Raw genomic sequence first — 23,536 nt, 5'->3', positions numbered from 1 at the left:
CACTAACCCTGTATGGTGGTCTATTCGGTGGACTAGAACCTGGCACAAGATCTATAGTATGATCCTCAGGTCTCTCAGGAGGTAACTCCCCTGGCAAAGAGTCCGAAAAAAAATCACTGAAACCACTCAAAAAAGTTGACCTATCTTTATCTAAGGTAGACAAATTAGATACAACTTGAGGTACTTCTTTTGCAAAGATCAAGTACGCAGAAAGATGATTCTTTATTACAGATGAAATAGCAGAAGCAGAAACAACTGGAACAGACTCGCCTTTAAGCTTTACATCAAGGACATGAGTCTTTCCTCTATGTACAAGGGTAATCTTTTTGTTGTAAGTATCCACCATAGCATGCAACCTGTAACACCATGGGATACCCAATAACACATCACAGCCCTCAAGCGGCATAATATGAAATTCTTCTGCATCCACATAGCTCTGAATGTGCAGACGAAGCTTTCCCAGAATGGGAGTAACAGGCTCTGAATGTCTTGGGCATGCCAAACCTGCTTCGCCTGTCATACCCGTCTCCTCTGCACGAATGCCCAACTTTGATGCCAATTCTGGTGATATGAAATTTGCACGGGCTCTTGGATCAAAGAAAACCAGCACTGTCTGGTCTCTAACTTTGCTCCAAGCTCTGCACAGCTCCGTGGCATCTGTGTTTGGCTGATCTCCAACCAAATCTGGAACAAGTCATGCACTCGGCTTTGGCTTCTTCCCTTTATGGTCTGACTTGTCATCCTTATCCTGTGACTTCTTCTGTGGGCACTCATTTGCAAAGTGTCCTTCCTGTTCACAAATGTAGCATTTCTTGGCCTCCCTAAGAGCTTTCCTTTCTTGAAAAGTTTTGCCAAAAAAATGCCTTTTTTGTCCTTGTCCTCGTTCCGAAGAAGATTTAGACTGCTTCTTGGATGTATCAGCTTCTTCGTGGAGGGCTTCTTTGTGGGAGGCTCAGAAGGCTTTGCTGCAACATTGCCCTTGGCTGAAAACTGTTTGCCCTGGGACCCTTTCTTGTGGCTATTAAATCCATCGGAATCTCCCTTCGACAGATTGCTGGCCACTCTTGCATTCTCTATCAACTGAAAAATATTCATGACAGTAGTCTTTGTGTAGTAGTCCCTGATTTTCTTGGGCAATCCGCAACAGTACTTCTCAATCTATTCTGACAATGGCACAAACCTGTAAGAGGTGACTGGCAACAGTGCGGCCCAAAACTGTTTATTGTACTCTTCCAAATTCGCACACTGTTTAGCATTCAACTCGTGCCATTCTGTCATTACATCCACTTCAAAAGTGTTTGTCAACCATGCAGGCGCAAAAAGTTGTTTGAAATGGACCCGCGTTGTTGGGGCTTGACCTTGGTTCAACAATGCGGTCCACCATTGAAGCGCATTCCCTTTCAAGAAAGTGGCAGCCTTGCGTATCTTTGAAGATTCCGTGAAGTTGCCTCCAGCATAAGCTGCATCGAACTGCAGTATAAAGGTCAAAACCTTTAATTGGTCCTCAGTTCCTCTGAAAGTTTCAAACTTCACTCCTTGCCCACCTTCCTTGTAATCCTTGAGCTGACTCAAAGGAGCCACATTATCATAAACAGGTGCCTGTAACAGTGGTGCTCCATGAGTGTTCATTCCAGCACTCGCATCAACTGTTTTCCCTGTCATATCTGCATTTTGTACGTATGGCTGTGAAAAACCAGCCATACCAAATTGTGTTCCAGGCACTCGAAACTGACTATATGCACCCTGAAAACCTGGTTGGACACCCATGTTCGCGTACATAGGGTTACCCATGCCTGTTTGCATTGTCCCGAACACATTCCCTGGCATATAACCTGTGGAAGGTCCAGCCATAGCTTGAAACACTGAACCACCTCCAAAATAACAAGGATAAGTATTAGGTAATGGAAGGGTCTGACGCATAGCCTGTTCATTGCTCCCTTGACCATTCACAAACGGTTCCTGTCCAGCTAAAGCAAGTTGCTTTGGATCATTGGACACCGCTAGTTGCTCAACCACATGGGCTTTCTCTCGAGCATCATGAGTCCTTTGCGCATTGGAAATCTCCTTTTCCTGCAACGGCTCAGCCATGCCCTGTGTAGGTGTCACAAAAATACGGAAGCATAAACTGACGTTTAATTGCACTTCAAATACTTAGAGGGAGAGAGAAAACTTGACACTCCATTGGGGACCAGAAGATGGGCTGGTCCCCCCCCATAAAGAGAATATCTTTATTACTAAGGGAGAATCTTTACAAGCACAGGAACGGGGCATACGCCCGTCCTCTATTCTTTCTTCTGTTCTGTTCCGACTACTGACTGAGAAAGTGTTTCCACTTTCTTTCTGCTTAGGGGATTTCCCTCTTCTGCGAGACTGGTTGGAAGCTCTCGAAAAGAGAGTCTATCTTCCAAAACAGCTCATCGGAAGCTCTCACAGAGGAGAGTCCATCTTCCCTTATGTGTTGCCTTCATGCTCATTCATTCATGCATCGAACACAAAAGAGAAACAAGCAAAATGCACACGCACATGCTTGCTGTAATTTTCTGCACATAACCTGAAATTCTTACCTGTGCACACCCCTACACCGAAACAGAGGTCTTCTTCGCGATGGAATCGCGCCAAACTTGATGTAGACTTAGGATAAGGAGAGAGAAGAGAATTTCTATGGCTGATCTGCTGAAAACAGCCCTAATCGAGGTGATTAGGGGCTGAAAACAGAGAATTACAGCAGCCGCACTCAGCTAAGAGAGCGTCTACGGCAGCTTCTCGCGATGAAACTTCACCAGAAGGTGTCTATGACTGTGAGATCCCTTGTTCTTGACAATGGGAGCACAAGGCTACCACATTTGTCGCAAGGGACTGCTCTCAAGCTTCAATGGAGGGCTCCACCGCGTAGAGCACGCTCACATTAGGGGGGGTAGGTGCACTGCCAGCCCTGAAAATAGGGGAGGGGGGCTCCTAAATAGCCATCAGGGAGAGGGGGCGCTAGGAAGAGAGAGAGGGTGAGAATGAGAGTGAGAGAGAGTTAGTTTGCATTGGTAAGTGTGCCACTTGGCACACTTACTTTAAAAACTTAAAAACCATTCAGCTTTTGATTTTAAAAACTTATAGCTCATTAATTAAAAATGTGCAACTAACTAACAAATGCTACCAATGATTCTTTTATGAGAACACCAAAGGTCTGCCGGCGCAATGCCGCACTTGCACTGCACCGCCTTTACCTGTTCACACTTGTCCGGCCGCCTGCCCGAGCACGGACCGTTAAATTTAATTTAACGAAACTTACCCTAAGGCTTTATTAGCTTTATTAGCCTTAGGGTCACTGTTCTAAGGACCCCATCTCATTCATGTGCTTGTACTGACGCGCGTATTTTTCCTGAGCCTAAAATCTGAGGCTACTGCTTACCCCTTTCTCAAGACCCGATTTCCCAATCACTAGGGCTTCAGGGTAATTTCTGCTAAGGTCCCTCTGAGGTGTTGTGGTCCGCATTTAGGCTCACCTGAGGCCTTAGAACTGCTAGGTCTATTCTGGTGTGCACACAACTAATTAGATGATTCAGTTCTCGTAAATAAATTAATTATTTACAAAGTCTGACTTAGTTACATCCCTCTTGGTTCTAAACAGTTGACCTCAACTGTAGAGCGTCAACATAACTGTGCAAGATGTCAGGGTAGTCCTTAAGATCGGACTCAGTCATCCACTTTGCATCTAAAGGAGTGTAATTCTTGAACTTGACTAAATACTTTCGATGTAGACTCTCCGACTTGAGTTGTCTCTCCGAGTGGTGTATTATCTGTTCAGGTTGAAGGATTTCCTCACTCTCTTCGACTTCTGGAGGATCTTCTTGTACGGGCGCCACTGGAGAAGGTCCAACATATGGTCGGAGGAGACTGACATGAAAAGCATTGTGGATGCGCCAGTTAGAAGGCAAATCCAATCTGAAAGTCACATCATTGACTTTATCTGTAATTTTGAAAGGGCCGTAGAATCTATGGGAAAGTTTGACAACTTTCCCTTTGCCGACCCGCTTTTTCAATCTAGCTTTCTCAAACCGAAGCAGGACATATTGTCCTTTTTCAAGATTGAGATTCCTTCTGTGCTTGTCTGCTTTTCTCTTCTGTTGCTCTTGAGTACGAAGAATCGCTTGCTTTACTTGTTGATGGGCAATATCAATATTGCGCACAAATTCATCTGCAGCAAAGATGTTTTCTTTGGTCACCATAATAGGAAGTAAGAGTACCTTCCCGTAAATAATTTCGAAGGGGGCTTTACCAGTTGAGGAATGTATGGTATTATTATACGCAAACTCAACTATTGGTAAGTACTGTTCCCAATCGGATTGTCGTTCCGAAACATAGCACTTGAGGAGATCTAAAACAGTGGCATTAGCGATTTCGCTTTGACCATCTGTTTGAGGGTGATAAGCTGATGAAAAATCAAGCTTAGTTCCCAAGTTTTCAAACAATGCCTGCCAAAATAGACTAGTCATGCGGGGATCTCTATCGTTGACAATAGTCTTTGGCAATCCATGGTGTTTAAAAATCTGAGCTAGAAATATTCTAGCCATGTGATCAGCTTTGATCGTCTTCTTTACTGGAAGAAAATGGGCTTGCTTACTGAATCTGTCTACAATAGTCCAGATTACATCATTTCCATTCTTGGATCGAGGAAGATCCGTAATAAAATCCATGGCAATACTTTCCCATGGCGTGTTAGGCACAGGGAGCGGCTGAAGCTTGCCATAAACTTTATGTCTGTCATATTTTACCTTTTGGCAGACTAAACGCTCACGTACATATTTTTCAATGTCCGCACGGAGTGTTGGCCAAAAGAAATACCTTTCGAGGGCACTAGTGGTGGAAGCAATTCCCCGATGCCCGGCATAAAGAGAATTATGTGCTTCATCCATCACCTTTTGTCGTAAGGGCTGAGCTATGCTTATTGCTTGTTGACGATAGAGTGTATTATCCCTGATAGAATAAGGTGGCTTTGAGTGACCAGCTTGAAGATCTGCCCAAATTGTGGCGAAGTCTGGATCTTGAGGATACATCTCGCTGAGAGATTCTAGTTCCTCATGATAAATTGTTGTTAGTGCATTGATCTTTGGACGCCTAGAGAGAGCATCTGCAACTGCATTCTTTGTTCCAGAAGTGTGTAAAATCTGAAAATGAAACATTGAAAGAAAGTTGGCCCATCTCATCTGCTTTTCTGATAACTTTCTCTGTGTGAGAAAGTAGCGAAGACTTTGATGATTAGTCTTGATAATAAAATCAGCTCCTAATAGATAGTGTTTCCAAATGGAAAGAGCATGAATTACTACCATTAGCTCTTTTTCGTATATGGAGGCATGCAACTCTGCATCTTTAAGGCGCCGACTTTCATAGGCTATCGCGTGACCCTCTTGGTTCAAAACTGCTCCTACACAATCTCCAGATGCATCGCAGTATACCTCGAAAGGTTTGCGAAGATCAGGGACGGTGAGAACAGATTCGTGACTGAGTAGATACTTAAGCTTTTCGAAAGCTTGTTTTTGTCCAGACCCCCAATGGAATGGAATCCGCTTCTTTGTCAGGTCATGGAGGGGACCTGCTATCGCGGAAAAAGCTCGAATGAAACGCCGATAATAAGAACAAAGGCCAAGGAAACTTCGTACATCATGTACTGTAGTTGGCGTAGGCCATTCTACAACTGCTTGAATCTTATCAGGGTCCATTCTCACCTGGTTGTGAGATACTATATGGCCCAAATAGTGGATTTCTTTTAGAAAGAACTCGCTCTTCTTAGCATTCACAAATAATTTGTGTTTGCGTAATTCTTCAAACACTAAGGCGAGATGCTTATAGTGTTCGTCTTCCGTCTCTGAGAAGATTAAGACGTCATCAAAGAAAACGCCTGTAAAGCTTCTGTATGAGTGGAAGATTCTATCCATCATTCTGTTGAATGTAGCTGGTGCATTAGTGAGCCCAAAAGGCATCACTAGAAATTCATACAACCCGAAGGTTGTTCTAAATGAAATCTTATGCACATCCTGAGGAGCTATGCTGATTTGATGATAACCGCTCTTCAAGTCTATACGACTAAAGACACTGGCTCCTTGTAACTTATCAAGAATGTCGTCAATCCGAGGGATTGGAAATCGATTCTTGATTGTGATCTTGTTTAGAGATCTATAGTCTATGCACATGCGGAATGTGCCATCCTTTTTCTGTACTAGCAAGACAGGTGAACAATATGGAGAAGTACTAGGCCTTATTAAGCCCTTCTCCAAAAGTTCGTTAACCTGCTTGAGAATTTCCTCTTGCTGCATTAGACTAACTCGATAAGGGGGCTGATTTGGAGGAGAACTTCCTGGGATCAAATCAATTGTATGATCCTCAGGTCGCGAAGGTGGGAGTTCATTTGGAAGTTCATCTGCAAAACAATCTTTATATCTTTCTATTAACTTAAGTCTTTTTTGCTCTAAAGAGGAAGAAAGTTGTGAAACAGACACATCTCTCTTTCTTGCAAAAATCAAGTACGTTGAAACACACTTTTTCATTTCTTTCTTGATGGCAATGTGATTGGTGATAGGAATACGCCAATCACCTGCATCTGCAAGTACAAGATACTCCTTTCCTTTATGAGCAAAAGATAAGGTTTTCTGAACATAGTCAGGAATGGGATGCATCTTGTAGGGCCAAGGCATTCCCAAGATAACATCGCATCCTTCAAGTGAAGCTAGTAAGAAAGACTCTTGATCCTTGTAGTCGTCGACCTTTAGAATTAACTTCCCTATGATTGGAGTAGAGTTTGAGTTCTGCCCTTTGAAAGCAGATTGCGCTTGAATAGAGACTCCAAAACGATTGGGCTGCAAGTTCAGGTCGTCAGCTAGCTTGGTAGAGATGAAGTTGTCTGTACTACCAGGGTCAAACAAAATAAGAGCCCGCTGGTTGTTGATACTACCCCATGCATTGAGAAGAGCTCTTTCTTTTCCATCCTCGGTTGTATTTCCCTGTACATCTGGGACTGCATTGGAAGAGGGTGGTTGTGGAGGTTTGGTAGGACAGTCACCCTTCATATGACCAACTTGTCCGCACTTGAAGAATCTTCCTTCACTAATGTATGTTCGCAACTCAACAGGAGAGAGATATCTCCCTTTCTTGGGCTGATTTGGCTTTGCTTCTACTTCGGAGGCGGTTCTTTTCTTCTTTTGAGAAGAAGTAGAAGAGGTAGGCTGCTCATGGAGAGCCTTCTGCTTAGCATGGTAAGTGCTTTGCTCCATCTTCCTGGGAGTACCCTTGTCATGTATTCCATCAACTATGCGGACTGATTCCATAAGTATCTACAAGTTACCTCGAGGGTAAAGCTTCATAGCCTTTTGCAAGGCTTCATGCAAACCTGCTTCAAACTTGCGCATCTTCTCCGAATCGTCAATCTTCTTGAATGGAGTGACTTTCAAGAGCACGTCCCAAAACCTATCCACATAGCGTGGAACAGTTTCGTTCTCGGACTGTGAAAGTCGATCCCATTCTTTCTTTACCTCTTCCTCATAGTCTGGAGGAAGGAACTGTGCGTAGAACTCCTCCTTGAAAGCGGTCCAATCTTGGGGTTTGCGATCTTCCAGGATAAGGGTTAACCACCAATTGCTCGCGGTGCCTTTCAGGTACAAACTAACATGGCGAAGCTTGGATCTTTCTTTAAAATTCCCTTCAGCAAATGCAACTTCAAATTGGCGGATGAAAGCCAAAGCTTTGTCATTATCACGCCGTCCATTGTAGGTGTCGAATTTCACATCTCTATCTCCCGACTTGAATGTTTTCTGCTTGTGGTGCTTCTTCTTATGGTGCTCCTTCTTTCTATGCTTAGACTCCTTGGGGACAGGAGTCCTTTCCCTTGAATGTACTTCTTGCTGCGACGGATCGTCGAGAAACATGTCTTCCGGAGAAACTATGTCTTCCAGATCCTTCATGAAAGAGAACTCAGGGGAATCAGGGGGATCCTGCTCTTGAACTTTTGGATTAAACCGCACATGACGTTCTGGAGATTTCTTCTGCCTCTCGTGCATGCGGGAAATTCCAATCAAAGGATCTTTTCTTGGTTGTGGCGCCTTTGGGTTCTGCGGAATTTCTGCCGACCCCATCGGCATTTTCTCCTTCCCTTTTTCAAGAGTATGGAGAATCTTTTGGACTTCTGGATGGGAGAGAGCTTTCTCCAACTCTTCCACCTGTTGTTGAAGGAGAGAGAACTCTATCTCGAGTCCTCCCATTTCTGCAGTCTGCCAAGAGTCGTCAATCCCTTCGGGAAGAGAGAGAGGACCTTGCTCTGATACCACTGTCACAAAAATACGGAAGCGTAAACTGACGTTTAATTGCACTTCAAATACTCAAGAGAATTAGAGGGAGAGAGAAAACTTGACACTCCATTGGGGACCAGAAGATGGGTTGGTCCCCCCCCCATAAAGAGAATATCTTTATTACTAAGGGAGAATCTTTACAAGCACAGGAACGGGGCATACGCCCGTCCTCTATTCTTTCTTCTGTTCTGTTCCGACTACTGACTGAGAAAGTGTTTCCACTTTCTTTCTGCTTAGGGGATTTCCCTCTTCTGCGAGACTGGTTGGAAGCTCTCGAAAAGAGAGTCTATCTTCCAAAACAGCTCATCGGAAGCTCTCACAGAGGAGAGTCCATCTTCCCTTATGTGTTGCCTTCATGCTCATTCATTCATGCATCGAACACAATAGAGAAACAAGCAAAATGCACACACACATGCTTGTTGTAATTTTCTGCACATAACCTGAAATTCTTACCTGTTCACACCCCTACGCCGAAACAGAGGTCTTCTTCGCGATGGAATCGTGCCAAACTTGATGTAGACTTAGGATAAGGAGAGAGAAGAGAATTTCTATGGCTGATCTGCTGAAAACAGCCCTAATCGAGGTGATTAGGGGTTGAAAACAGAGAATTACAGCAGCCGCACTCAGCTAAGAGAGCGTCTACGGCAGCTTCTCGCGATGAAACTTCACCAGAAGGTGTCTATGACTGTGAGATCCCTTGTTCTTGACAATGGGAGCACAAGGCTACCACATTTGTCGCAAGAGGCTGCTCTCAAGCTTCAATGGAGGGCTCCACCGCGTAGAGCATGCTCACATTAGGGGGGGTAGGTGCACTGCCAGCCCTGAAAATGGGGGAGGGGGGCTCCTAAATAGCCATCAGGGAGAGGGGGCGCTAGGAAGAGAGAGAGGGTGAGGGTGAGAGTGAGAGAGTTAGTTTGCATTGGTAAGTGTGCCACTTGGCACACTTACTTTAAAAACTTAAAAACCATTCAACTTTTGACTTTAAAAACTTCTAGCTCATTAATTAAAAATGTGCAACTAACTAACAAATGCTACCAATGATTCTTTTATGAGAACACCAAAGGTCTGCCGGTGCAATGCCGCACTTGCACTGCACCGCCTTTACCTGTTCACACTTGTCCGGCCGCCTGCCCGGGCACGGACCGTTCAATTTAATTTAACGAAACTTACCCTAAGGCTTTATTAGCTTTATAAGCCTTAGGGTCACTGTTCTAAGGACCCCATCTCATTCATGTGCTTGTACTGACGCGCGTATTTTTCCTAAGCCTAAAATCTGAGGCTACTGCTTACCCCTTTCTGAAGACCCGATTTCCCAATCACTAGGGCTTCAGGGTAATTTTTGCTAAGGTCCCTCTAAGGTGTTGTGGCCCGCATTTAGGCTCACCTGAGGCCTTAGAGCTGCTAGGTCTATTCTGGTGTGCACACAACTAATTAGATGATTCTGATCTCGTAAATAAATTAATTATTTACAAAGTCTGACTTAGTTACAGTAGGAGGCTGAAAACCCTGTGTTGGAGCCTGTAAGAATTCCTGCATCCTTGGGTTGTTAGCCAACTGCTGAAACATGTCCATGCAACAACGCAGTTGAGTTCTAAACAACCTGTCCTCTTCTTGAAGAGTTGAAGGAATTTTCTCTGTGCCATGTGAGGAAGATCCCTCTTCTGGTACTTGGTCTCTCTTCTCTGCCATATCGACAAGCTCTGTGTTGCTTTCACCCACAACAATCCACGCTGCACTTTTTGAAGAAAAAGTGACTATCCCGTCGATGGAACCATATAACTGGCCCGTACAACGTAGAGGGCAGTACTATTTCAATTACCTGTTAACGTTACACAGAGCACTGAGCAGGGAAGAGAACACAGTTGCGTCCAGCGACTAGAATGTCACTGCACACAAGAGACCGACACCCTGTAGGCCCCAAAGACTGGCGCCCCTTTCGGTATTTCTTTATTCAAATTAAGGTAGACGATCCGACCACTTAGCACAAGCTTTCACAAAGCTGTCCAAACCTGGCGAGGGCTGAAAGCGCAAGTTTTCGACCGGATTTCGACAACATAACGGCACAAAAACCCCTGTAGGTCAAAACAACCTGTCTAGGACGGATTCCCTCGATATCTGGAAGCTTTCTGGTGAGCTGTCACAGAAATTCAGCGGGCTGTAATTCTCTGTTTTTCACTGCCGGGAGCCCAAAAGCCTGTACACGCATCCCAAGGCTCTCACGAGGCTCCCCCGATGTTCCCTTGCAGTTTAGGTGCGAAACCCTAAACCTGCAGAAAAACACAGCAGGCTGTAATTCCCTGTTTCGGATCGTTTTTAGCGGAGCGAACACGCCTACGCGTGTCCCAAGGGCTCCCGCACGCAATGGGACAGTTCCCCTGTGAATTGGACGAGTTTTCACGCAAGAAAACTCTCCAAACTCGCAATCTTTCGTGATGGAACTGTGCGTACCTGTGGGGGATTAGCAATTAGCTAATCCGGTTCCTGTTCAGAAGGCTCTTGCCTTGGCAAACGTGCATAAACCCCAAGAACTGTACATAGGTCAAATGAGAAGCCCACTAGTGGGGCATAACATACTGTACGTAGGGGAGAAAGAGAGCAGCATGTAGCGTGCGGGGCATCACTCCCGTCACCATACTGTGCATAGAGGGCAAGGTAAGCATTCCATAGCTTCTGTACCTGCTACAATCCACCTGAGGCTGAAAATGGCGCCCCCTTTGTTGATATGCAGCTCGTTTTTGCCTCCCAGAGTGGCAGAATCGCTCACAGGCTGACACGTCGCCCAGTTTCCGAGTTTGGGCTTTCCCTGGTAAAAATATCTCAACTGGTGCGTCAGTTGACTTGGCAGCAGAGCAATAAAATGTTCCCCTTGTCATTCCAGAGCTAATGACGCGAACACATTTTCTGGTCAAAAATAGCAGTTCCCTAAATTTTAGGAGATGCTTCCATGGCGTCCCTATCGGTCTCCTGACCATCATTGAAGACTACCATTTGACCACCATCTCCCTTTCAACTTATAAAGTTGCAGTGACTTGACGAGTGGCCCAAATTCCAGTTTGGCGCACACGAGCTTCCATACTCATCAGAATTCAGTGCTAATTGGCCCGGGCAGTCCCTGTCTGACCTGCCTAGATCCCCGATGTGAGAAACCCATTTGGCTGCAGCCATTTCACACTGGCCATGCAATGTCCACTTGCACCTTTTCAAGGGTTTTGGGACAAACAAGTAAAAATAAAATAAATATATCTAATACTTATTTACGAAAGGCAACAGGAAAAATACACCTCCTGATGACACCCACTCTCTTGTACTTTGAACTTATTAATATAAAAAGAAATACCGAAAGGGGCGGCAGTCTTTGGGGCCAATATCTCTAGGCACGGAACTCCCCCGGGCCAGTGCAAATCTATTGTGATCTGTGAATTGTTTTGAAGTGGTTATTTGGTGCTGTCGCGGTTGATTCTTGACTTTGAGTGTCCAAGTCTGTTACAGTGGTATCAGAGTACGGCCGATTTCTCTTCTACGGGAAATCCGATCCCCAATTTTTTTTCCGCGGCACCTATGGCTTCACGCAAGGATCAATCAACTCTCTCTGCATCTGGAGATGCGGGCAGGGATCACAACGAAGATTTTGACAGAGTATGGCCCGCTTCGGCCTACTCAGGCTGAGCAAAGAGAGATGGAGTGTCGCCAATTGATCGGCGATGCAATGAAGATGATGCTCAATTTCGCGAAGGACCCGAAATTTGCAAAATACATGAGCGAGACTTCTTTTCAAGAAGTCCATGAGCAGTGGCAGAAAACCACTACACCACCCCCCCGAAATCTGCTTTCAAGAAACCTTCTGATCCCAAACAATATTCAGAGAAGGAACTAGAAGAGGTGGTTGATACACAGATTGCTCAGCTTTTTGACGCACAGAAGAAAGCCAAAAAGCATGGCAAAAAGCAGAAGAAAGGCACTGACTTCCCGGGATTTTTGGGTCGTCAATCGACTTTTGACAAGGCAAAGAAACAGAAGAAGCGTGTTCGATTTGAAGGAGTACCCAATTGTTCTTCTTCTTCTGCTTCTGACAGTTCTTCTAGCTCCTCGGATTCGAGCAAAGAAGACAGAAAAGGTAAAAAGCGAAGCAAGAAGCAACGCTTCGGAAAGAGCAAGAGAAAGACAAAGAAGGCTAAATCTCGCCCAGAGACTAAAAGTTCTACTGAGGACTCGTCTACAGACGGCTCAGATTCCTATGACAGAAACTTTTATGCGAACAAGAAGAATTTTTACAAAGCCAACCAGTATGACTTTCTCGAAGATAAAAGCAAGAAAGTCCGAGAGTTTAAGGAAGGTGGCAACTCGATCAAGTTTGATACTTTCTCAGGATACTCAGATGCTTCGAAGGCTTTGTCTTTTATACAACAATTTGACATCGCTTTCGCGGGAGGACGCTATTCAGAGCACTCCAAGATTCGGAGAGCTACCTCTTACTTTAAGGGGAATGCTCGTACTTGGTGGTCCACTCTTCTCTTAAACAAGACTGCGCCAGTTAAATGGCTGAAATTTAAGAAGCTTTTTATTTCTTCTTGGTTGACGCAAGAATATGAACGAGATGTACGAGCTGCTTGGAACCATCTTCGGATGACCAAGAAAGATACAATCAATGCTTATTGTGAAAGATTCTGGAGCTCTTTTCTACCCGCCTCTTCATTCAAGAAGATCTCGTTCAGAGAACAGATTGAGCGGTTTACCTTGGGTCTACCTACAGAGATCCGAGATCACTGCTTAGAACAGAAGTCAACTTTTATTCAGGAGTTGATGAGTCGTGCGAAGCGGGGCTTTGCCATTCACTTCGGCAGTCTGACCTACCCCACAGATGAGGCCATGACACAACGAGCCAAACAGACTTCTGGGAATGAAAGTAGAAGGAAAAAGAGCAACCCAGAGAAAAAGGATGCACAACCCAAGCTTACTCCTGAGGAAAGAGCTCGCTTCATCAGAGAGGGGAAGTGCTTTGGATGCGGGGAACATGGACATATCTCCGCGAAGTGCCCTAAACAGGCACCGAAAGAACAGAATGATAAGACGACGACAGGCCTGAGAGTTCGAGAGCAGCTGAGGAACGTGGCAGAAAAGGCAGATAGAAAAGCAGAACTGGTACCACATGGTGTGGGACTTGCACCGAATCAAATGAATGAAAGTACAAACTTTGCCGCTTTTTGGGGCAAAGTGAAGGATCAGGAAGCTCTTTTGCAGGAGCCAAGGCCAACTTCTTTTCACTTGGAATTGGCGGCTCGATTTGGAATTACGCCCGACAGACTGACAACACAAGCATAGGTAGCTCGACTGGCACCCAGATGGGATGTTGCCATTACACCGAGCATTGGCAAACTTCGTTTGCAATGACACGGGTGTTCAGGGCAAGCGAGTGACGTTCTACTCAGGATCCCTTGGTACCACAAGAACTACGCTGTGGTTGACTACCAGGCCGAGAAAGCGACTTTGATAAATGAAGGGCTTAGAGATTGTACTTGATGAACTTCAGTTTCTTACTCACTCTTTTGGGAGAGAACTGAACGATGGATAAAGGTTGAATATGTTTTGACTTGATCAAAAGAACGCCAAGATTTTTCTCCACACTCATGCCGATTGCTGTTTAGAGGGCCTGAAGATCATACCATTGAGCCGATACCTGGAAGCACACCACCGAACCGGCCACCTTACCGTGTGAGCCGAGTACAGAATGAAAAGATTATGAACCCAGTGAAAGACCTCTTGGAAAAGGGTCTTGTCCAGCATAATACTTCACCGTATTGCTCTCCACTGTTGTTGGATTTGAAGAAAGACGGATCTTGGAGCATGTGCATCGATTATAGCGCTCTCAACAAAATCACCAGCAAGAACAGATTTCCGATTCCTAGGATCGATGAGATACTCGACAGGTTACACGGATCCTCGTGCTTTAGCAGGATTGACTTGAAGAGTGGATATCATCAGATCCGAATCGTGCCGGGAGACGTCTACAAGACAGCCTTTCGGACGACTTTTGGGTTATTTGAGTTTTTCGTGATGCCTTTTGGCTTAACCAATGCTCCTGCGACATTTAACCGGATGATGGACAGGATTTTTCGAGAGTACAAGCTATTTGTTGGCACTTTCTTTGATGACATTATTGTTTTTTCCAAGAATGAGGCAGAACACAGAGATCATCTGCCTCAGAGATACACTTTTTTTTGGGATACTTTGTCTCAGCAGCAGGAGTGCAAGTGGATTCGGCCAAGATAGAGACTATACCTGATTGGCCCGATTTGAAGAATGTCCATGAAGTTGGAAGCTTCTTGGGACTGTGTTCGTACTACAGGCGGTTCATACGAAAGTTTGCAGAGGTTGCTTCCCCTTTGCATATCTTGACACAGAAAGGAGTCCCTTTCTCGTGGGGATCCACAGAGGTGACTGCCTTTCAGACATTGAAAGAGAAATTGACTATAGGACCAGATTTGACTTTGCTGGACTTGCAGAAGTCATTTGAAGTATTTTGTGATGCTTGTGGTCGTAGTCTGGGTGCAGTCTTGATGCAAGAAGGCCATGTCATTGCTTACGAGAACCGATTGTTCTCTAGGCCAGAGATGACAGCACAGATATATGAGAAAGAGCTTTTGGCAGTGATCCATGCTCTTACTCAGTGGCGGCACTACCTACTCGGAGCGGATTTTACTGTATTTACAGACCATCAGAGTTTGCGCTACTTCTTGTCACAGAAGCAGCTTTCGGAAAATCAGATGCGGTGGGCGAACATCTTGTCACAGTTTCACATCCAGATTGTCCATGAGCAGGGACAGAAGAATGTGGTGGCAGATACTTCGTCTCAGAAGCCGTTGGATCTGGCTATTTCCACGATACATCATAGGAGCTTCGAGGATATGGTCAATCAATATGCCACAGATACAGATTTTGCAGATATTTTCACACGGATACAGGATGGGGAGACAGTAGCTAAATACTCTCTTTGGGAAGGCTACTTGATGAAAAAGACTATGTTGTGCGTTACACAACCGTTGAGGGAAAAGGTTATGACTGAATGCCACTGTCCACCTTTTACGAGTCACCGCGGCATTGCTACCACCATGAAGAGATACTTTTTGGCCGAGACTCAAAAAGGATGTGGAAGAGTTTGTGCGCAATTGCTCAGTATGCCAGAAGGTCAACTTTGACAGTGTCACGTGACACATCCCAACCCTATGTGTCCGTGGACAAGCTACACCACAGCAGGGTTTAGTCAAGTCAAGTCAAGTCTAGATTAGCAGTGATCTGGCACTTTTGTGAGTCTATTCGTAGACCGTGCATGCCCAGTCACTTAGCATAGATGCATATCCTCCGGTTGCACACAACATGATCATCGGAATTCCCATCAGAATCCATTAGCATCAGTTAGGGGAATTTTCCAATGCATTTAGCCTATTTTCCTATTTATTGGTATTTTCACTTATTATTTTTAAGTGACTTTCCAACAAAAGTAGGTAGGGCAATTTTGCTAAGTTAATATATAAGCAAACCCAAGTTGGCACTTTCTGGGAGAAGAGGTAACAGGAGCTTCCCGCTCAACAGGCAACTTCTCAGCAGTACCCCCCCTCATGACCCCCCATCGCCATACCTCCCATCACCCTCAATGTTTTTCCCGCGACAGAACCCAGCAGCATTAGCGTTTTTGCTATCCCCAGCCATCGCCAGATCAGCCATTACCTAGCGATTCCTCACCCCACTTCAGCCAACGTTTTCTCATGCAAAAACGCCACCAGAATTCATTAGCATTGCTAGCGTTTTTCCCAAGCAGCCAATTCAGCGTTTTTTATTTGCAGATTCAGATCAGGCCAGCGTTTTGCCAAGGAGGCAGAACCAGCCAGCGTTTTAGTTTTCAGCCCTAAACCGCCTCAGATCCACAGCGTTTTCAGCCACATGCACAGTAGCAGAACCACCCCAAAGTTGGTTGCAAATGCTCCCCCATTTTCAGCCATAAAAACGCAGCCAAAACAGTCATTTTCAGCCACCGAAACAGTCCCCAAAATCAGCAAATAAAGGATCTCAGATTTCAGCCATCAAGTCGCCATCGTCATCACCGTCGTCGTCATCGGCATAGTCCAACTTGCCTCAGTCCATTGCAAACGCATTGTACACCTTTGTGCAATCAAAGTAGACCACTCTCACCAACGAGAGGGGGGCCTTCGGAAGAGGGTTTTACAACCTCTCGGGTGTCGTATCTCTTCTCTCTCCTTCTCTCAGTCTCATTCACTTGCACACACAATATCCACTCACTTTGTTCGTGACCACAGCACTCTACAAGACGGAAAGCTCTCTCTTTCCCTAAGAACTAAAAGGAACCTCGAGCAATAAAGATCACTAATCTTGAGAAAATACAACATTCATTCCGCTGCACCTTACAGACAGGCATAAGGCACAGGGATTGTTAAAGCCTTTACCCATACCCACCCGCCCCTGGAAAAGTATTGAAATGGATTTCATTTTTGATCTCCCGAGAACACAGAATGATCACGATGATTTTCCGATTACATGGCACGTCTGAGACGATTGTCTCAGACAGAGACCCCAGATTTATGAGTTTGTTTTGGAAGGCAATTTGGGAGAACATTGGCACGCAGTTGCAGTTCTCGTCATCGTTCCACTTGTAGGCTGACGGACAATCTGAGATTGCCAATTCAATGGTTTTAGATTTATTGAAGTCTTGTATCTCGGATCAGAAGGCTCAATGGGAAAGATACTTACCTTGGTGGAATTTGCCTACAATAACACGATACACTCTTCGACGGGGAAGGCGCCATTTGAGATTGTTGAAAGTACTGCGAAGGTTCCATCCTTCCTGAGCACGAAAGATTAGATATTTGAAGCGGATGAATATTCGCGAGATTTGGATACGGCTTTTGCCGGTTCGCAAGACTTTGCAGGAGTCTCAAGAACGACAAAAAAAGGCAACGGATCTCCATCGTCGCGATTTGAAATTGAAGGAAGATGATTGGGTGCTCGTACATTTTGAGAAGGCACGCCTACGAACGAAAAAGGGAAAGGAGAGGCTTTTTCCAAAGCTTAGTATGCGATACTACAGACCTTTCCAGATCACTGACAAGATAAATGATGTCTCCTTCCGATTGAAACTGCCAGATGCTTGGAGGATTCACAATGCATTGCATGTGAGTCTCTTGAAACCCGTTAAGGGTGATGTGCTTGATGATGGTGAGCCTGATGAGCAACCCGAAGTGGAAGAAAACGAGGAGATCCTTGTTCCTGAACAGGTTTTGGCACATAACGATACGAAGAAAGGTAAAGTCTGAAGGCGGTTCTTGGTTAAGTTCAAGAACTTTCCTGCATTTGATGTGAAGTGGATGGAGGAGGAGGACGTAGCAGATACCCCTCGGATTGTGAAACTTTACCTCGATGTTTTGGTTTAGCATAGTCTACTCCAAACGGAACCCAGAAATTCAGCTTGGCCGAAGATCTGGTGCAGTGGGATGCACAAGAGGGGAGTTACTCCGCTCCTTTGTCAACAGATGCCTTGATTTTGATACTAAAGTCATTGATGTCTCTTTGAGCTTCAGGATACTGAGAGCTAACAGTATTCTGTTGGATGACTTTATGAAATGGAATTCCTGATAATGATACTGATTTGTTTCTTCACTTCTTTTGAGTGCAGGAACTGATAGACAAAATGACTGCAACATTTTGGTCTACTTGATCTCGAATAGACATGGTTGCAATAGGGGTTAGTCAATCGGACATCGATGAGGTCCCGATTGGACCTAGATGTGATTGCTAGCTACATTGCCGATAAATCATGCTCTAAGATCCGAATGAATGTTGAATGTTATGTGATGTCCTGTGATGTCTGGTGATGTCCTGTGATGTCGTGTGATGTGACTGTCGATTTTGTACACGTGCTAGATGTGTGTTCCTAGTACATAGGTACTAACAGTCAGTGTCTGCTAAGACGGTCTATGGCTTTTGTCGGTTTTGCAGGCGTAATTGCGGTCGATTACAATGCTTTCAAGAGGGGGGTATGTCACAAAGTGATGACGTGACGGACAACAAAAACCCTAATTTCTGCCGAAAACCCTAAAATTCCTGCAAACCCTAATTTTTGCCAAAAACCCTAATTTCCGGAAATCGCGGAGGCTAAAAAAAAAATATTTTGTTCTTTTTTTTTTTTTTGAAATTTTAAGCGACACAAATCTCAGCTTTTTGCTATAATTTGGGAGAAAGAGAGAGAAAAAGAGAACTTGCTTTTTACTGACTCTCATTGAGAGAGAGAGAGAGAGAGAGAATCTGCTTTTGCTTTCAAGCTTTTGGGGCTCTGCTTTTGGGCGTCCCTTGTAACCTTTTACTTAGTGGTGAGGGCCTCACTTCTCAGGGCATCTGGACGCAGAGTCTGAGACTGAATCCCGACCCACTCTCTTGTACTTTGAACTCATTAATATAAAAAGAGGGACGCCAGTCTTTGGGCCAATATCTCTAGGCACGGAACTCCGCCGGGCCAGTGCAAATCTATTGTGATATGTGAATTGTTTTGAAGTGGTTATTTGGTGCTGTCGCGGTTGATTCTTGACTTGGAGTGTCCAAGTCTGTTACAAGATCCTATGCTTCCCGGGAATTACCAAACCATCATGGTTGGTCACACTCTGGCTAGGCTATATGCATCAATTCTTGAGCATGAGTTGAGTGGATGGGCAGAGAGAGAGGGCATACGGGCAGCAGGACAAGCAAGGTTCAGGAGAGGTTTCTCCACTCTTGACCAGATTTTGACACTCAGAGCCATTATTGAGGAGGGTAGACACCATGGCAGAAGGATATATTGTAGCTTTGTGGATTTCTGCAAAGCCTTTGATACAGTGCCACGAGCCAGACTCATACGCAGATTGCAAGACATGGGGGTGCCCACAAAGCTGATCTGGGGGATCTTAGCTTTATATAGGACAGTGGTAGGACAGGTACGCATTACTCAGGGCATGTCCGACATGGTTCACTCCACCATTGGGGTGAAGCAGGGTTGTCCCCTATCTCCAACTCTCTTTGGGATATATGTAGATGAGTTTTCAGATTATGTACATACAAAGGGTGATAGAGGTGCTCAACTTGCAAGGACATGGATTCCGTTGCTATTATATGATGATAATATTGTGCTGATCTCCGATTCTTCAGAGGGGATGCAGCGTCATTTGGATGCATTGCATGTATTTGCACGGGACAGTGGATTGTATGTGAACCTTGGTAAGACCAAGGTAATGGTGTTTAACACCATGGCGCAGTGGGTAAGAAGGTCCGCCCCCACTTTTACATATGGTCGAGAGACTGTGGAGTACGTAGATACATACACTTATCTTGGGGCGGTTTTCAGTGGTCCAGTATTTTCCCTGAGGTGTGCAGCAGATACGCGATTGACCAGAGTCTATGCAGCATTGGGAGACTTGAGAGGATATGTTCACAGGTTCAGTTCCAGGAACCTCGGACAAAGCTTTGGCTCTTTGACACTTTGGTCACTTCGGCCATGCTGTACGGAGTAGAGATATGGGGGCCCTCAATTGATCATCATAGCAAAGCTGGCAGTACTAATGGATGGAGATGTATGGAGAAGCCCTTGGTGCCTATGATTTCTCGGATGATTAGGGCCAAGGCCTCAGTACCACATGACATTGTTAGGGCGGAGCTCGCTGCTCCTCCATTGGTAGTGGAGGCACTCACTCGATCAGTTTCATTTATGCATAACACTTGGGCTCTCCCTAGAGACTGATATGCTCAATTAGCACTAGAGTCTTTCCGACAGCTGGCATTACAGGGAGATAGATCATGTTGGTATGCGGAGATGGCATCTTGGTTTCAGTTACATGGCTTTAGTATGGACCTGCTACCCCAATTTCAGTACTCTAGATGCACCCTCCATCTCCCTCACTAGGGCAGAGATTACCAGGCTCATCAGACAGGACTTGATCCAGTTGGATACGAAGAGGACAGGGATACAACCTACACATGAGCTAGGTACGAAGATGAATTTCTATAGAGCATCTTCTCCAACTCACGGAGGATGGTTTTGTGATCAAACCAGGATACATGGATACTCATCTATCCCATGGGATACGATGTGCTATTGGTCAGATACGCACATCCTCACATCAGCAAGAGATCGAGACAGGCAGATTTAGAGGAGTACCCGCTGAGTCCAGGATTTGTCAAGTGTGCCAAATAGAGCCAGAGACAGAGCTACATTACATAAGTCACTACACTGTATACTATGAGATACGAGGCCGCTTTCACTGTCTATTCAGAGAGGGTTTTGGGCCACTTTCTAGAGTCATGAGATACCAGGATCAAAGATGCCTCGGATTATACTTACTGGAGATTCGCAAACAGAGAGAGGACCTCTTGAAGAGGGGCACAATGAGAGAGATCCAGTGCAATAGCAGAAGATTACAGATTTCTTTCAGTCACAAACAGAGTTCGAGCAGCCACCACAACATAACAACACCAGAGGCACCAGAGCTTGATCGGGCAATAGAGTTGGGGCGGTCCCGTCGCCCACGGATGAGGGGGCCCTCTCGATATCGACGCAGATTGCGACAAAGGATCCATACTATACTGGCACGACATAGGAGCCGTCCCGGATACTGATGTATATGTATATGATGCCTCAACTGTCAAAGAGCTCCATTGTATCAGCTCACCCTTTGTATTCCCTTTGTCAGCTTTCACCCCACCCCTACCCACTATTTTCTTTTCAATTCTTTGTAATTTTTGTACCCAGACCTGGTATAAGATTCACCACATGTAACCTTTTGGTCTCATAGGTCATTTTGGCCTTTTGAAGACGTTAAAATTACATTACATTTCATTTCTCTCTCTCTCTCTCTCTCTCTCTCTCTCTCTCTCTCTCTCTCTCTCTCTCTCTCTCTCTCACAAGTTCAGTGATTTTGCACATTTTGTTCGTATGTTGCTATTGATTTCTCGCTTAGAGTGTCCAAGCCTGTAACAACGTGATTATTGCCACACTATACCAGGATCCGTACAGTCTAGTCTGGGATATGGGATCTGACTCACTGGGTATTTTGGCCTGACACGTCATCACTTTGTGGCACATGCCTTAAGCTAGAAAGAATTTTTCTTTTTGTATTATAGTTATTACTTAATATGTAATGTGAATCGTGAAAGAAAGTTGTTGGAAGATTGTCAAAAAGGGTCTTAAGAAGCTTTTGCATGCTAAAAAATCATATAATTTTAGCTTCATATTCAAAGTGATGATCTTGCCACATGGTGAGAGGGTGATCTACTTCTTTCGGACATCCAAAGTTCCAAGGTTTTTATAAAATCAAGGTGTCCGGAAGAACATACAGGTAACTTCATGATATGAAATCCACGAGTCCTGTGTAAGCTTGAATTTCGACTTGCAATGATTCAGTGAGTGGTGCACAATTGTAAGATCCATTGTGGCTAACTCAACATGCACGTTGTCAAAAATTGACTTTCAAGAGTGCAGCACAATCTTCCAAATTGCAAGCTCCAAGCTTTTTGTCCATGAACCGCTCGACAAAGCTCACAAGAGTCTTCCTAGGGAAAGCCCAATGATATCAACAATGAGGCCAATTGAAGGCTTACGGCGATTGGGGGGTTGGTGTGTCCACAAAGGTAGAGGGTGTTCCCAGATATATAAAAAAGTCCCATGGCCACCTCCAACGGAGAGAGGAACTTAGCAACTTCCGAATGATAGGCACCCCGCAACAGCTACACAAGAGGCTCAATGGGCAAGCATGCAAGGAACTTCATGATGACAACAATGCAAGGAAGCTACCTGATGCCAAGTTAATTGGCTGAGGGAGTCAGGCTCCAGAGATGCAGAAGAAAATGCTTTTGTTTCAAGGAGCAAATGAAGTATTTGTGAAGAGGTAAACAATATGAATGAACCAAAACTTCCTTTGCACTAGTTTCTTGGTTTTCATCTGCCTAAAACAACTCCTCAAACTTTGTAAACCACATTACAGATTTTCAGCATACATAAAACTGAAAACGGGTTCAACGCATGGGCTTTAAGAAATGTGGCAGTGTTGTACCTTCAGGTAACTTGGGAAGTGAGATTTTGTAGCTCCTGACTCGGTCTACGGGTCTGCTGTTACTGTTGAAGTCAGGGGAAGGAAGAACGGGGTCTGTGAGCGCACTTGCCTTCCGCTTTTGTAACATCTTCATGCGCCGCTCTTCGCGTTCCTGTAAAATTCACATCCGCATTATGAACGGACCAGGGAACAAAATTCTGCTGTTAGACGAGCGAAAAGTGAAGATGGCTGAGCGATTACCCGACGCGCAGTCTCCACAGCAGTCTCGCGCTCCTCTGTTGGGAGCTCATTTAAATCCATTTAAGCCTCCCCGCAACAGCAAGCTTGCTTGTTTCTTCAAGGACGAGGGTCAAGTGATGCTGAAAAGTGTGTGTGGGTTTGGAGGAGGAGAAGCATATGGTCATGTGTTGCGTTTATTGCAACACAGAGCAAGTTCGTGAGGGTTGTGCGCAGAGAGAGAGAGAGAGAGAGAGAGAGAGAGAAGCTTGATGTGCGTGAACGCCTCGAGAACCTAAACGCTCTCGGGGGTAAACACGGCAACAGTGAGCAACCAGGCAAATTAGTCTTAACCTCTTTATAACACGGGAAAACATTTACCGACATTCAAGTTGAAGAGAACATTTAGCGACACTTTTTTTTCCCATTCCAATCGCATAGATCTCGTGTAAGACGAAACAAACGTCCTTATCAGCACAGAGGGTCGCCTGATCGCAATCAAACCCAATTACCCGGGTCACTGCAATCGAGTACTCAACCAACCAAGCTACCTCCTTTGGACTACATTTAGCGACACTCAAGTTGAACAGCACATTTTGAGGCCTTTATCAAGTTCAAGAATTACATGTTTGGGCCCTTGCCAAGCTAACGTTCGGTTCAGATGATGCGAAGGCAACTTGGTGAGTGCATACGAGCGTTGTACCACGTTCAAGAGGACACTCCTCTTATTACCCTCCTCTCATGTCAAAAGTAATCCCCTACTTTTCCATGATTCGTCACTCCACTGGCACAGCAAGTTCCTCTAAGCTAATCAAGTGAGCACTCGTCCCTCATGTGTTGCTATGGTGTGAACCAGAGGGATGCATGCATAGCAAGACAAGAGCAGACACAATGCCTTGCCTCATCTCC

The 23,536-nt window shown here is 45.1% G+C and overlaps 1 protein-coding gene across 2 annotated transcripts in view; it reads right to left on the bottom strand.

Annotated features, from left to right (window-relative positions):
* Positions 1 to 22,968, bottom strand: part of LOC147435514 (uncharacterized) — a 65,559-nt gene extending 42,591 nt beyond the window's left edge. For both annotated transcript variants that reach the window (XM_086488573.1, XM_086488574.1), the window contains exons 1-2: positions 22,652 to 22,968; positions 22,412 to 22,562 (exon numbers count right to left, since the gene is read on the bottom strand). In XM_086488573.1, the coding sequence (XP_086344699.1) occupies positions 22,412 to 22,562; positions 22,652 to 22,711 (211 nt within the window). In that variant the 5' untranslated portion in view covers positions 22,712 to 22,968. The remainder of the gene's footprint in view (positions 1 to 22,411; positions 22,563 to 22,651) is intronic.
* Positions 22,969 to 23,536: the final 568 nt, after the last annotated feature.

Source organism: Adiantum capillus-veneris, chromosome 18 (genome assembly GCF_014529385.1).
Source record: "Adiantum capillus-veneris isolate H3 chromosome 18, ASM1452938v2, whole genome shotgun sequence".
Classification (NCBI taxonomy): Eukaryota; Viridiplantae; Streptophyta; class Polypodiopsida; order Polypodiales; family Pteridaceae; genus Adiantum; species Adiantum capillus-veneris.
The sequence above is the reverse complement of the archived record's forward strand: the minus strand, read 5'-3'. Positions and strand labels throughout refer to the sequence as shown.